Source organism: Silene latifolia, chromosome 1, assembly GCF_048544455.1.
Source record: "Silene latifolia isolate original U9 population chromosome 1, ASM4854445v1, whole genome shotgun sequence".
Classification (NCBI taxonomy): Eukaryota; Viridiplantae; Streptophyta; class Magnoliopsida; order Caryophyllales; family Caryophyllaceae; genus Silene; species Silene latifolia.
The window spans coordinates 79,113,625-79,128,452 of record NC_133526.1 but is presented as its reverse complement, the minus strand read 5'-3'; the positions used below and the strand labels follow the sequence as shown (position 1 = coordinate 79,128,452).

At 35.1% G+C, this 14,828-nt stretch overlaps 2 protein-coding genes across 7 annotated transcripts; both read left to right on the top strand.

Moving 5' to 3' along the window:
- Positions 1–2,188: 2,188 nt before the first annotated feature.
- LOC141606908 (B3 domain-containing protein Os01g0234100-like) lies at positions 2,189–8,163 on the top strand. Of its 4 annotated transcripts, XM_074426274.1 has the most exons (15): positions 2,189–2,493; positions 2,697–2,807; positions 3,821–3,852; positions 3,949–4,020; positions 4,180–4,251; positions 4,397–4,468; positions 4,618–4,689; positions 4,833–4,904; positions 4,996–5,100; positions 5,168–5,248; positions 5,353–5,433; positions 5,995–6,139; positions 6,239–6,442; positions 6,877–6,967; positions 7,155–8,163. In XM_074426274.1, exons 1-15 carry the CDS (start codon positions 2,458–2,460, stop codon positions 7,829–7,831), a joined length of 1,923 nt encoding a protein of 640 aa, XP_074282375.1. In that variant the 5' UTR covers positions 2,189–2,457; the 3' UTR covers positions 7,832–8,163. The 4 variants fall into 4 exon arrangements, with proteins under 4 accessions (XP_074282375.1, XP_074282386.1, XP_074282396.1 ...); XM_074426285.1 differs by lacking the exon at positions 4,397–4,468; XM_074426295.1 differs by lacking the exon at positions 4,618–4,689.
- Positions 8,164–8,902: 739 nt separating this feature from the next.
- On the top strand, positions 8,903–13,625 carry LOC141606887 (B3 domain-containing protein Os01g0234100-like). 3 transcript variants are annotated; one of them, XM_074426252.1, is made up of 10 exons: positions 8,903–9,037; positions 9,394–9,507; positions 10,026–10,057; positions 10,212–10,310; positions 10,404–10,490; positions 10,975–11,025; positions 11,119–11,263; positions 11,377–11,583; positions 12,337–12,427; positions 12,633–13,625. In XM_074426252.1, the coding sequence occupies exons 1-10, from the start codon at positions 9,002–9,004 to the stop codon at positions 13,322–13,324; spliced, it is 1,554 nt and encodes a 517-aa protein (XP_074282353.1). In that variant the 5' UTR covers positions 8,903–9,001; the 3' UTR covers positions 13,325–13,625. The 3 variants fall into 3 exon arrangements, with proteins under 3 accessions (XP_074282353.1, XP_074282344.1, XP_074282362.1); XM_074426243.1 differs by having other exon boundaries at positions 12,630–13,625; XM_074426261.1 differs by lacking the exon at positions 9,394–9,507 and having other exon boundaries at positions 12,630–13,625.
- The last annotated feature ends 1,203 nt before the right edge of the window (positions 13,626–14,828 follow it).

Genomic DNA, 14,828 nt, shown 5'->3' with positions numbered 1-14,828 from the left:
AATAACGAACAATAAAGAAGTAAGGATATTTGCTTCGAAATCTGTCTTGAAATCGAAACAATGGGATATTTGCGCGATCTAGACCTATAGATCGAACAATGGTGAACTATAATCAAGACCTATTGATTATAACTCGGGTTAATGCTTGAAAACGCGTCAAACAATAACAATTTTGGAACGAACTCGTCGAACCGATGTTTACAACTGTAAACGAAAAACTCACTGTTTTTATTCAATAACTCAATCTATATGATAAACAATACATTAGACCTCCTTATATAGGAGTTAGAAACCAACCTAGCTAACCTAAAACAATCTGAAACTTACCTAAAACCGTCTTGCCTTATTCTGTTAACTAGGAAATAAAATAAACTAATAATAATCTCTAATTAGGAAATAAACTAGTCCTAATGATTTATGGAAAACCTATATTTTGTATCATACTCCCTTTCTTCAAAAGAATCGTCCCGATTCTTAGAACGATGGAATCCACCGGGATCAAATACAATCCTAGCAAATTTAGATGCAAAATTGACCAAGAACATGAAGTTATTCGTGAAAATCATTGCTCTCCTTTTCAGCTCGTCATCTTCAATGCAGCCTTCAAGCTTATCCATCTTTTCCCATATGAGCTCGTGCCTTCCACCCCACCACCCTCCTTGCACGACATCAAGCTTTAATCTTTTTGAATCACCTATGTCAACTACAGGAATCCGGTTCATAATATAATTATGCCCATCAGCATTACCAAATAATTGTCCATTGACGCACTTATTAACTAGATCTTGTTCTTGAAAAATAACATCACCATTAACCTCAATTGTCTCTTCATCATTATAATCGTAAAAAATAGGAGGTGATGTCGGATCAAACTTAACATTCTCCTCGTATGTGCTTTGACTTGAGAATACTCCCGACATGTCTTCTTCTTTTTGCCCTTTTTTTTCAGTTTTTTCTTTTTCCTTTTTTTTCCGCGGATGAACGGTACCACGCGTGAACAGTAACTTTTTTTTTTTTTTTTTTTTTGTAAACATCACGCCTTGAATAACAAGTTACTAGGAACTTGTTCCTGAGATGCAAAACCGATTAACCCTCAAGCTACCTGCTTGAGTTTAACCCTTGAACTCCAATCGCAATCAGAAATTCAACTAATAACTTGGTTTTAACACGCCTAGGACCGTCTAGATTTAGGGAAATCAAGAGCCGAAGCTCTGATACCACTTATGAATTAAAAACAATGAATTAAATAGGAAAATGTTAATAATGGTGAGTGTTTAGTAATACGAAGAGGTTTAATGAATTCCTTAACATGTTTTATTACAAAAAATTCAATTTTAATTATAGATTATGAAATTTATTAACATGTTTTATTACAAAAATTTCAATTAAAATGTCAATATTAATTATAAATTATGAAATTTGATGTAAATTTGTAAGGGTTATATAAATTTTGGAAGACAATATATTTAATATACAAAATTAATTTAAGTATAATGATAATATCCTTTAATATTAAAGATATAAGTAAATTATATTAATTTATTGATAAATGATTTAAATTAATATTATGTAATAATAAATTGATAATCATGTCACATTAATTCGTCATGTCACATTAAAAATATGCAACAACACATTTAAATATGCCACGTCACATTAATTTAATTTAGGTGGCTTTTTAAATCCTACGTGGCTTTATTTAGGTGGCATTTATTTGTCATTTTATGATAGTCTTTTAATGAAGTACTCCCTCCATTCAACTCCACTTTGCAGGTTTCTCTTTTGCACATTATTCACAAGCGGACATTCAATTTCAATTTTCTCTTGATACATAAGTTAAAATATATTTATGTGGGATCTTATTTGATTCGTCTTTAAGAGTACATTAAAAATATCTAACTTTTATAATTTTTGCAAATACGTAGCTAAAGATATTTACCGCGTAAAAGTCACGTTGGCAAACGTGATAAAGCAAACATGTAAAGTGGAGTTGAATGGAGGGAGTATATTTTATAGACTAGAAAAAACCTTACAAATTGTACGGATCCATATTAGTTTAATTTAAGAGAATGAGGAGGATATGGACTATGGAGTGTAACCCAGTAAAGCACTAAAGTCCACTAACCGCTTTATTCGTCGTCCGTTAAATGAAAATGTATAATAGTCCAATTCTGGATTGATCACATCTATGCACAAGGGGTAAACACCTTGACAGAGTTGACAGTAATGGCGTAATCATCAACAAGTCTAGGAAGCAGAAACCTATACTCCATAATAGCCCAAATTTTGAAATTTCAATTAACGGTCGACTCTCTCTATTTCTACCTCATTTTCCATTTTGAAACCATATATATACATACTTTCCTGTCTCTTCACCTTCCTTTATTACTTCTCCTCCATCAATCAAACAATATATATGTAAATATATAGTTGCAAAATTAGCAGAAACCAACATTCATGGCTTCCAAACATTCTTCTGCATCTCTGTCTTCAGTAATTCTCTTCTCTTCTCTTCTCTTCTCTTCCCCCTTATTTAATTAATACTTTGATGATGCTCTTAATGTTTTTGACTCAACTGATTCTTTACGTTTTTGGTCGTGTGTCGAATTTTGAACAAATATAAAAGAATCAGTTGAGTCAGATGGCGTAATATTTAGAAATAAAAAAGGTTGATTTAATAAGTTTGTGATTGGCAGAAACAAAGGCAGTTAATGTTAAAGAAAGAGCAGAAAATGGCACTTGTTGCTCAAAGGCTCTCAATGCTCCGAGATGATGATCAAAATTGCAACCCTATTAACCCTCTAATTGTAAGTCTATGCTTCCTCAAGCCTTGTATTTTATTCACAAACAATTGCTTTCTTCCGTGTCAATACCGGTCGATATGGGTATGATTATGAAAGGGGGTTTACAATTTCGATTTTATATGGACTATTCACTTTTTCAAATTTATTGAATGTGGAATTTTGATCAAATTGTCAAATAAATGGGATTTGTTGTTGTGGTTGGAACTAGTTAGTAGCCGAGTCACGATTTGTAGTTGTAGACTCTAGTGTTACACGATGACAATAACGTTACCCCACTACATTAAGGGTGTGTTTGGATTGAGGTATTTGGAGGGAAAAGAAAGGGAGGGAGAGTAGAGGATTTAAAATCCTTTATTTGGATAGCAAACGAGGGTGGAGGGAAATGGAGGGGGAGAGATTTGAAGGGATCCAATTTCCCTCCTCCAAGCCTAATCAAAATCTCTCCACAATGGGCAAGATTTGGAGGAAAATTGTATTCAAACAACCACACTCCATTCCCCCTCCCCTTCCCTTCTCTCCCTTCCCCTTCCCTCATTCCCCCTCCCCTCCCTTTCTCTCCACTTTTGCTATCCAAACACACCCTAAGGGTTCCTGTAAAATGCGGGGTAAGGGGGGAGATGGATACACACAGCCGCGCCCATGTGTTAACAATACAAGCAGATTATCCAGAATGAAAATAAATCGTGCTGAGAATTGTATCAAATTACGGTCACTTCACCTAAAAAAAACAAGCGTAAAGTATTTTGCTTTGTTCCATCATAATCCACCACTAAATAACAACATCGTTACCCGATAATTACTTCATGATAAAAAGAAGCATCGAACTAGAATGGAAACAAGTTGCAGTACTATACAATATCTACAATGGTAAAACCAATCTACAATAGAGTTACTCAAGGTGAGACTATCTGACAATGAAATTACATCAAACCTTAGAGTAACTTGTCTTGGCCTGTATTGAATTTGTGTTCATGGTTTTATTGAGTAAAATCTCATACTTGCTTATATTTTATCAGGTTACTGACGTGATCCCATTGCAACATGATAGGTAACTAACTCATACGACTTGATCATTAATTTGAATTTCATTCATACAACTTTGTAAGGTAATTAACGATCCTGTCAATTGTTTGTATATGGTTAGTGAAAGCATTCATGGGACAAGGAACAAGTTAAAGAGTAAATGTGATGATTCCCAAAAACAAAACTGTGTAAGGTTAGTTTCTATATTTTCTCAGGTTAGCGAGTAGCGACATTACCTAGTTGCAACATGGATGTTGATTAATTCATACTACTTTGTTCATTTGAGTTTCATTCTTTGAACTTTGTAAGGTAACTAATGATTTTGTCAATCTTTTGTACTTTTTATGGTTAGTAAAAGCACTCATGGGGAAAGGAAGAAGTTAAAGAGTGATTGTGACGATTCCCGAAAACAAAACTGTGTAAGGTTAGTTGCTATATTTTGTCAGGTTAGTGATGTGACACCGTTGCAACATGATAGTTGATTAACTCATGCAACTTCATGAATTTGAATTTCATTCGTAGAACTTTGTAAGGTAACTAACGGTTTTGTCAATTGTTTGAACGGTTAGTGAAAACACCCATGGCACAAGGAAGAAGTTACAGAGTATTTGTGACGATTCCCAAAAAGAAAACTGTGTAAGGTTAGTTGCTATATATATTTTCTCAGGTTAGTGACTTGACCCGGTTGCAAGATGATTGGTGATTAATTCATACTACTTCGTTAATTTGAGTTTCATTCTTAGAACTTTGCAAGGTAACTAATGGTTTTGTCAATTGTTTGTATGGTTAGTGAAAGCACCCATGGGACAAGGAAAAAGTTAAAGAGAAATTGTGATGATTCCCGAAAACAAAACTGTGCAAGGTTAGTTGCTATATTTATCAGGTTACTGCTGTGATCTCATTGCAAAATGATAGGTGATTAACTCATACAACTCACTAATTTGAATTTCATTTATAGAATTTTGTAAGGTAACTAATGATTTTGTCAATTGTTTGTACTGTTAGTGAAAGCGCCCATGGGACAAGGAAGAAGTTAACGAGTATTTGCGATGATTCCCAAAAACAAAACTGTATAAGGTTAGTTCAACATAAACAAACTAATCAACGTCCGTGATGCATGTTTCAGTATGATAATTTGACCAAATCGCAATTATTATCTTTGATATAGCACTGCCACCAATCCTGTTAGAGACCTTGATCAAGACTCGCCTTGTGACTCGGACGAGATAGTAATACCATCCAGTCCCTCATCTAATCGAAAGAAGTATGGGAGGTATAACATCAGTGTGTAAGATGAGATATGCTAATGTTGTGCTTATGTTGATCGGCATTTTGTTCAGTCTTAACAGAAGAATGGTCATAAGTGACGATGAGTCCGAGCAAGATGGGAAAATTCAATCCGTGATTCAACTTAAAGAGAGGTATAACATAATCCTTTAGTGTTCTCATTTCTCTAATGCTGGTTACTAGTCAGTTCCCATGTTTATTGCAATGTTGTGCTTATGTTGATCGGCATTTTGTTCAGTCTTAACCGAAGAATGGTCATAAGTGACGATGAGTCCGAGCAAGATGGGAAAATTCAATGCGTGATTCAACCTAAAGAGAGGTATAACATAATCCTTTAGTGTTCTCATTTGTCTAATCCTGGTTACAAGTCAGTTGCTTACGAATATCCAGGAAACATATGACTTACCTTCCAAGAGATTAGTCCCTTTTCTTCCTTAAGAACTTCATTGCAATTATCATTACGAGCATCTATAAACTTCTTATACGAGTTGAGTGTGAGGGCTGGGAAATACTTCACTGCAATTATCATTACGAGCATCTAGAAACAACCTGTACATTTTTCAAACATAAGGGTAATGTTGCAATTATCTGGACCCTTGTACTGCCATAGTCGGCAACCTTTGAGGCATTCATTTTTTATATATTTTCTGCGCCTTTTCGTTCAGTCATTAATGCGTGATCTGCATTATGCTTATTTCCTTTAAAGCTTCTCACAAAATGGATGTCATGGAGGCACTAAGCAGAAGAAACTCACCTGAAATGATTCTAATACCCCGGCAAGCCTGAAAATGTGACTTTGCCATTATATTTGCGCTCCCTTTTCATATAATAAAATCGCCATCGAACCAAAACTTACATATTTTCATTTCTTCCTGTGAAGAACTAGTTTTGCGGAGCAACCTGTGGAAGACAAGTTGTCGACACCTATGGACAGGGCAACAAAGGTTCAGGCAAATCTTTCAGCAGCATATCCTAGCTTTGTCAAGACGATGCTTTCATCACATGTATCAGGAGGATTTTGGCTGGTTAGAAAACAGTAAAACTTGTCAAATCTACTTATCGACACTACATCATGCTGTATGGTAACACGACTTACTGGTGCATCTCGGTTTTCTGCTGTGTAGGGTCTGCCTAGCAAATTCTGTGAAAATCTTCCGAAAGAGGATTGTACAATAGTGTTGGTTGATGAAGCTGGTAAAGAATTTAAAACGAATTATTTAGCTCACAAGACAGGTCTAAGTGGCGGTTGGAGAGGCTTCTCCATCCATCAAGAATTACAGAAGGGAGATGTGTTGGTCTTTCATTTGATCCATCCTACAATATTTAAGGCAAGTAAATTGTTAATCCGCATTTTGCTTTAGTATCTCTGCATACCTTATCAGGAAATTTGAACTCGGAAAAAGCATGACCCACTTGATGTAGCATACTACCATTCATGTATGAGATTGTTTGATTCGCATTTGAAAATCAAGACTCAGGATACGCACCAGAAACAAACTATTAGACAGCTTATAGATACGATTAACTATTAAGAAGGCACTAATTCCTTATTTTATTATAAATATTGGTTTCCACGTAAAACTCCAACTGAAAGGATAATTTTGGGATGGAAGGATTGAAAGGCAAGCGTGTAAAGCGAATTCGGTTTGATTACTATAGCAGCAACTGTAGGCTTGGGTTTCAAGGAGTATACGGAGTAGTTCTTTTGTTTCTCTAGTATGATTACTTGATAAACTGTCACATACTTTTCCTATGTTTACAGGTTTATATCGTTCGAGAAGATAGGTTAAACGCTATTGATGGAGCACTAGAGCTCCTAGGATTTGAGACTTGCGCAGGGCAAATAATTTCAGGTTACTCCCTTCATTTGCCTCTTATAATCGATTATTCGATACTTGTAACTTTAGCAGCACTGCATTTATACCAAAATAGGAAAAAATGTCCGGAAATAGACGTGTTTGAAACTTTCAGTTGTGTGAGTAACATAAGTGCCTTAATATCTCCATTCCGCGTGTTGATAATTGATGCCATTTAAAACAGGAGATTCTACCCAAAAGGTCCTCCATACGGAAGATAGCCCACCAATATACTCATCATCTCCAAGCGGCAGCGACATTGATCAACCCGAAGTCCTTGATGGGATCCAGTTCTCAGATTCTGACATCAACTTCAAAGCCATCAAAGATTTCAACAACTTCAACATCATTGTCGAAGGCCTAGTAATTGACTCCAAGTTCTCACTTTCCAATAGAAAAAAGTATTATGATCTATGCCTCTCGCAAAACTCTTTTCTGCATCAACATCTTCTTAAAGGCATGAACTGCAATTTAATAATCGGGATCATTTTAGAGACAATAAACATTGCTGACGCCATTAAAGCATGTGATTCCTCTACCTCTATCGAGGATCTCCAAACATGGAAGACAACATTAAAGGGGTTCGAGCTCGTAGGCATGAAAGTGGACTTCTTATGTGACAGACTTAACCAGCTTATGCACATTGCTTCCGAAATAAATCAGTTAGATGCATCAAATATGTCTGAAACCTATACACTTGAGCTAGGTAGTGCTAACGGGAGAATGAAGGCTCTTGAGGACAAACTCGCAGAGTTGAAAAGAGTTATGGAGAAAATCGATTCTGAGATAGAAGCTGAGATGACAGCAAGTATACAGAAACACAAGGCAAGATTAGACAAAATTGACAATTTCCCATGGTGAAACAATTTGTAAGTCAGCCATCAACTTATTTTGGCCCAAGATTTGAGGGTAGTTTTGCATCTTTTTGGGGTTTGCCATGCACATCCGGTGAAAAGGAAGTTTTTGTGCTGTAAAATATCAAGTATTTAGGTTTGTAAAGGCAGTATTGCAGGACATTGCTTATATCACAAATGGGCAGATGATGCTGAAACATTGGCTTTCTAGTGAATCCTTCTGATATGAAATATCTTGGTATTCAAAGTGAGATACTCCGTATCTGATATGAAATATCTTGATGTTCATTTGTCGTCATATATCCTCCAAATATTCCCACTTTGCTGCCCTCTACTAAACTGATTTTCTTCCCTCGTGTAGTCATATATCCCACCACTATCGCATTTTGATGCTGACGGGGTTTGGACCGAGCTCATGATGAGTAATTGGAGTATCACCCCCTATAGCTTTACCAACTAAAATATTTGACATCTGCAACTCCAATACTGAACATGTATGAAACCATTTTTGCAGGAGTAATTTCTTGAGATAAAACCTTTTTATGTAGCTGAAGATAAAATGGAAAGAAATTATTTAGTTCATTCGTCTTAATCATTTATTTACATTCAATTAGGCTATTTAAAGAATTAAAGAGGTAAATATTGATTGGGACAAACTAATATTTTCACAAGTGATCAATGGTTACATACAATTAACAAAATCAATATTATAGATTCAGAATTCAAGTTAATTAAGTAGAAAAAGTTAGATAGCAAAAGTTAAGATCCTTAACTAAAGAATATAATTTAGTTCTTAACTATAGTAAAAAAAAAAATACCCCTATTTTGCCCGCGTTATTACAACTAATATTCTTTCAAAGGACAGTGATATTAACGATTTTGCGCACGCTATTTCAGTTAGCCGAAAAAAGAAAAGTGACGGTTGAGGTTCCTCTTACCCTACACATGACTTTAGATACAATAAATTTATCGTAAAACCATCTGATACAAGAATTGAGGTTTAAATTAAACAAACACAAAGTAATGCGAAACCTAGCCCAAAATTTGAAATACAACGGTCAAATCCATATCTTCGTGATTTTCCCTCCCTCTATCCCATACATTCCTGTCTCTTCACCATATACTACTTCCAATAAATGATACACTAATACAAAAACAAAAACATCCACCTACTTTCATGGCTTCCAAACATTCCTCTGCATCTTTATCCTTAGTAATTCTCTTCCTCCTTTTTTTTCTAATGTTTTAATCACACACTATTTAGTTATTTACTTTGTTAGGGGTTAATTAATCTCTAGTGATAAATATAATTAATAATTAAACATGGGTTTTGATTAAACGGTATAAAATGTTTGGGGTTTTTGTAAATATTTTCTCTAGACATGCTTTGATATTTAATAGAGTCGTAACAATATTCCTTCAAAAGTCAAACCCGGTCAATTATTTACCTTTTTTTTGTTTTTTTTTTCTATGAGCGAGATTTTTAAATAAAAGTAAACAAATGATTGAGAGGAAAGACGCTCACCTCGAAATAATAGGTTGTTGATTTTATAAGTTTGTGATTGACAGAAAAAAACACGGTCAATGTCAAAGACAGAAGACAAAATGGCCCTTGTTGCTCAAAGGCTTTCAATGCTCCAAGACGATGCTGACGAAAATTGCAACTCTCTTACCCCTAAAACTGTAAGTCTATTGTTCTTTGTATTTTCTAGGTTTTTTGTAGAATTTTTAAATTATTTGTTTAGAAACAAATGTGTGTGTGTGTGTGTTTTTTTTTTTTAAATTTTATATAATCCAAATTTTAAATTTATTTTGATTGACTTGGTTGTTAAATAAATGGGGTTTTGTTATTGGTCTGATTAGTGAGAGAGGCAAGATTTGTAGTTGGTGTGGCATACGTAAATTGAAAATTAATTCGAAAATTCACTTCATTTACTCAGTAATTTATTGTTGAGGGTGGGTTGTTTTACCAATGTTAAGAGGATAACTCTTAACCACCAATTCAAGACTTCAAGGTACAATTGGTGGCGCGGCAATATCTGTTAGAAACACGGTTTTGTAGTTGACGAGTTAGATTACAAATGAGACGGTTTGACAAATATTAGTAGCGCGTCCATCATTTATACAGTTTACTGTTTACATACTCAACTTGGCTTGTATCGATTGAATTTGTGTTGATTGTTTACTTATATATTTGTCAGGTTACTGACGTGATCCCATTGCAAAATGATAGGTAATTAATTAATTCATAGTACTTTGTAAGGTAACTAATGATTTCGCCAATTGTTTGATGATTCCCAAAAATTAAACTGTCTCAAGGTTAGTTGAGCATAAACATATGTTTCAGTATGATGATTTGACCAAATCACAATTATAATATGATATAGCACCAACCCTGTAAGAGATGTTGATGAGGACTCTCGTTGTGGCTTGGACGAGGTTGCCATACCAGCTACTCCTTCATCCACTCAAACCAAGTACAAAAGGTATACTAACTATTGGGTTGGTTTTCATAACATTACATGTGCTATATACCAGTTTCTTCCGATATTGCTCATGTTTATTGAAATTTTCTTCAGTAATAAGCGAGCAATGGTCCTTTTTAATCATCACTCCAAACAAGATGGGAAAAAGCAATGCTTCATTCAACCTAAGCAGGAAAACAGGTATAATATAACCCTCACTATTTTCAACTGTCTAATGTCATTGACGAGGCACTTGTACTTCAAAATTGTAATATTCAGGAAACAAATGATTTGCCCGACACCTTATATAACCGAGTTTAGGGTTCACTAAATATTATTTTCCGAGTTATTGCTCATTTTCTATTTTTAACGAAGCCAGCAGTTTACTAATTTTAGCTGTGATTATGTAAAATAGCAAAATGACTCAGTAACTGATTGCAATTCTTATATCATGGTATATACAATACAATTTTCATTAGAAATATCTAGCAACAGCCTCCGCGTATTTTCAACATAGTGGATTACACCACCATGGTCGGCAGCCTTTGCGACACTCATTTTCGATGTATTATTGGGCCTTCTCATTCAGCCATTTATGCATTATTCTCATCTTCTTTAATGCTTTTAAGCAAAAAGAATGTCATGGAGGTACTAAATAGAAAATTCTGACCTGCAATGATTCTAGGAATGATGAGAACTTGAGTGGAGCTTCTGCTAACCCAGGAAGCCTGAACATGTGAGTTGGCCAAATATATTTGCCCTTCCTTTTCACATGACTTCATATCCATCAAACAAAAACTTACATTTATGTATATCTTTTCCTCTGAAGGATTACTCAATTTGTGGAGCCACCTGCTGAAGAGAAGTTGAGTGCTATGGAGCGAGCAATAAAGATTCAGGCAAATCTTTCAGCAGCATATCCTAGCTTCGTTAAGATGATGATTCCATCAAATGTATCAGGATCTTTTTGGATGGTTAGAAAACAGCTCGTTTCTATCACTATATAAACTTGTCAAACACTGTATGGTTTATATCATACTGTATACTAATGCGACGTCCTGATCCCTCTCGGTTTTCTGTTGTGTAGCATCCACCCAGAAAATTCTGTAATGCTAATCTACCAAAAGAGGACTGTACTATAGTGTTGGTCGATGAAGCTGGAAAACAAGTCAATACCAAGTATTTAGCTCGCAAGTATGGTCTAAGTGCTGGTTGGAGGGGGTACGCCATACAATATGCCTTACAGAGGGGAGATGTGTTGGTCTTTCATTTGATTGGCCCTACAACATTTAAGGCAAGTAATAGTTGCTCCATATTTTGCTAACAAATTATACCTTATCAGCATATTTGAATTTTGAAAAAACATGGCCACTTGATGCAGCATACTAGCATTCATGTATGAAATTCGGAAAGAAAGACAGATAGAAACAAACTGTTTGTTTCTTTGTTTCGAGTCTGTTGCTAGATTTGCATTTGAAAAATACGACTCCAGATACACGCAAGAAACAAATTATTTCATAGCTTACAGATACGATTAAGAAAACATTAAATTTTGGTTTTTAGGGATCTTCTTGCTTACCTGTTGGAGTTGTCCCATGTGATCTTTCCCTTCTCCTTACTTTACTCCTATCTACTTTTCACTATTTCATTATAAATATTGGTAGTCGACTAGTCGTGTAAAACGCAACTAAGAGAATCATTTTCGGATGGAAGGACTATATGACACTTGGACACCTCATTTTAGACTGCTATTTATTCTACGTTTCTGACTATTATGGCAACCTATGTTACTCCGACTCTTCTTATTTCCTCCGCGTGTCCGACACTCGACACTTGGACAATAGGTATGACACTTGGACACCTCATCTTAGACACTTGGACACGCAGCCATGTCAGATACTTCTAAACAAGTTTGAGTAACATAGATGGCAACTGCGTTAGGCTTTGGTTTTGAGTAGTATAGAAACGGAAATGTTGTTCTTATACTCGCTCTTTTGTTCCTTTGGTACTTGGTAAATTTTTAAATACTTTTCCCATGTCTTTTCAGGTTTATATCGTTCGAGAAGATAGAGTAAACGAAGTTGATGGAGCAGTAGGGGTCTTAGAATTGGACACTGGTGCGGGACAAATGATTCCAGGTTGCTCCCTTCATTTGACTCTTTCTATTGTAGTTGTTGTACTTTGACATTTTACTTTGGCAGCACTTGATTTAGGCCAAAATATGAAAAAACTTTTTCCAGAATAGACGTGTTTGACACTTGAGTAACATGAATGGATAGATGATGAACTGCATAGTTATACTGATATCTCTGTTTCCATTGTGGTAATACCTTTAAAAAGTAGGACATTCAACCCAAAAGGTCCTTCATACAGAAGATAGCCCACCAATGGACTCAGCATCTCCAAGAAACAGTGACAATGATCTAGGACCCGAAGTCCTAGATGGGATACGATTCTCAGATTCCGACATCAAATTTGAATCCATCAAAGATTTCAACAACTTCAACATCGCTGTTGATGGCTTAGTAATTGACTCCAAGTTCTCACTTTCCAACAGAAACAAGTATTATGAACTATGCCTATCTCAAAACTCTTTCTTGCATCAACATCTTCTTAAAGGCATGAACTGCAATTTAATAATCGGGATCATTTTAGAGACGATAAACATTGCTGACGCCATTAAAGCATGTGATTCCTCTACCTCTATCGAGGATCTCCAAACATGGAAGACGACATTAAATGGGTTCGAGCTGTTAGGCATGAAAGTGGGCTTCTTATGTGACAAACTTGATCAAACTCTGCACATTGCTTCGGAATTAAACCGGGTAGATGCATCAAAGACGCCTGAAATGTGTGCAGTTGAGCAAGGTGGTGGTAGCAGGAGCATAAACTCCATCAAGGTTCTTGATGACAAAGTCGCGGAGTTGAAAGGGGTTATGAAGATGATTATTGACTCTGAGGTGGAAGCTGGGATAACAGCAAGTGTAGACAAGTACAAGTCCAAGGTTAAACAAATTGACAAGTTTCCATGGTGAAAAACGTAAGAGCATCATGGGATAGTGGCATATTATTGCAACTACACATCCATCATCTTATTTAGACTTCAAATATGAGTCGGTGTATATTAGCAGGGTAGTATTTGCATGTTTTTGGGGTTTGCCATGCGCATCCATGAAAGGGGGACAACTATCAACTCCCTTGATTTGTGTTGTACAATATTTAGTGTTACTCAGTCCATGTAGAGTCTCAAAGTTAAAACCCGAGTATGAGGTGTAGAGTACCTTAAGACGAGCCATTTTCGTCTTTTCTAAAAAAGATGGAATTTTGAGATTATTTTACGGCTAAATGTGATCACTTTTGGACAACAAATTATCATAAGCTGTAAAATTAGCTGGACCATTATGGTTATATTAACCATAAAAGGGTCACTAAATCCCGTCTTTTTTTGGAAAGACGAAAATGATCCTTCTGAAACAAGAATTTGTGTATTATTTATTTATACATTTATTTAAACCGTCATATCTTCATTAAAAGCACTTAAACAAACGAAAGAGCATTTTCAATGGAAAACTAATTTAGTTTCCCGTGAAAATCACGGGACTTATCTAACTCTTCTTTAATGGTTACTAGTTTGAATGCCCGTGCGTTGCAACGGGGTAATTAACTTATTTATAATGCAAAAAAAAACGTTATAAGGGTTTAATGTTTACATTCTATGTCTATTGATTTGTTTACATATTATTAAAATATCTCTTTAAAAAAAAAGATTAATATATACGTGAGTTAACTCTTATTTATAATCATATAATCACTCCACCTTATACTAATCTTTCGATGTGGGACAATTCTATTATTTATAACAAATATATATATTCACCAAACTTGGATTATTTTTCTGATGTGAGACAATTCTACTATTTATGCATAGTATATATTCATCAAACCTCCATTGTTTTTCAATGTGGGACAAATAACATACTCAGAATTACACCATCTTTTTTGCACTTAGTTCGACATCCAACCAGATCTCGAATACCGAATACGGACAATTGCTGCTCATTATATCTAATAGTTACATTTAAATTTAATAATATGATCAAGTACTCTCCATTAATATTTGTACGTTGTTTTTCTTCAAAAAAAATCTATCATAATTGAGTTACGGAAATTTCCCGTGGTACCCCTTAATTTTGTCAGATTTTCCATGTTACCCCTACTTTTAAGAATCTGCCTATGGTACCCTCGAGGTTCCATTTTCTTGCCCATGGTACCCCTAAATATAAAAGTTGTTAAATGGACGTTAAGTTTGATGGCGTGGCAATAAAATAACAATTAAAAAATAATACCCTATTTATTGTTTTATTGGTACGGATATCTCTCCCTTTTAAATGAAAACTAGTTTTGTACCCGCGAAAATCGCGGACTTGTTCTATTTGTCCCCTTTATTTGCTTTTGTTGACGTCCATCTTTAACTAAAATATAAAATATATTTTTTTATCGCGAATAAGCTATAAACCAAACATTTGTAAATATTTACTT

Bases quoted from the DNA above. Each gene is read 5' to 3' on its own strand.
- LOC141606908 (XM_074426274.1), top strand. From the start codon at position 2,458: ATGGCTTCCAAACATTCTTCTGCATCTCTGTCTTCA. The intron at 2,494-2,696 runs GTAATTCTCTTC...TGTGATTGGCAG, and splicing joins CTTCTGCATCTCTGTCTTCA to AAACAAAGGCAGTTAATGTT. The intron at 4,021-4,179 runs GTTAGTTTCTAT...TTTTATGGTTAG, and splicing joins CAAAAACAAAACTGTGTAAG to TAAAAGCACTCATGGGGAAA.
- LOC141606887 (XM_074426243.1), top strand. From the start codon at position 9,002: ATGGCTTCCAAACATTCCTCTGCATCTTTATCCTTA. The intron at 11,584-12,336 runs GCAAGTAATAGT...ATGTCTTTTCAG, and splicing joins TTGGCCCTACAACATTTAAG to GTTTATATCGTTCGAGAAGA. The intron at 12,428-12,629 runs GTTGCTCCCTTC...ACCTTTAAAAAG, and splicing joins TGCGGGACAAATGATTCCAG to TAGGACATTCAACCCAAAAG.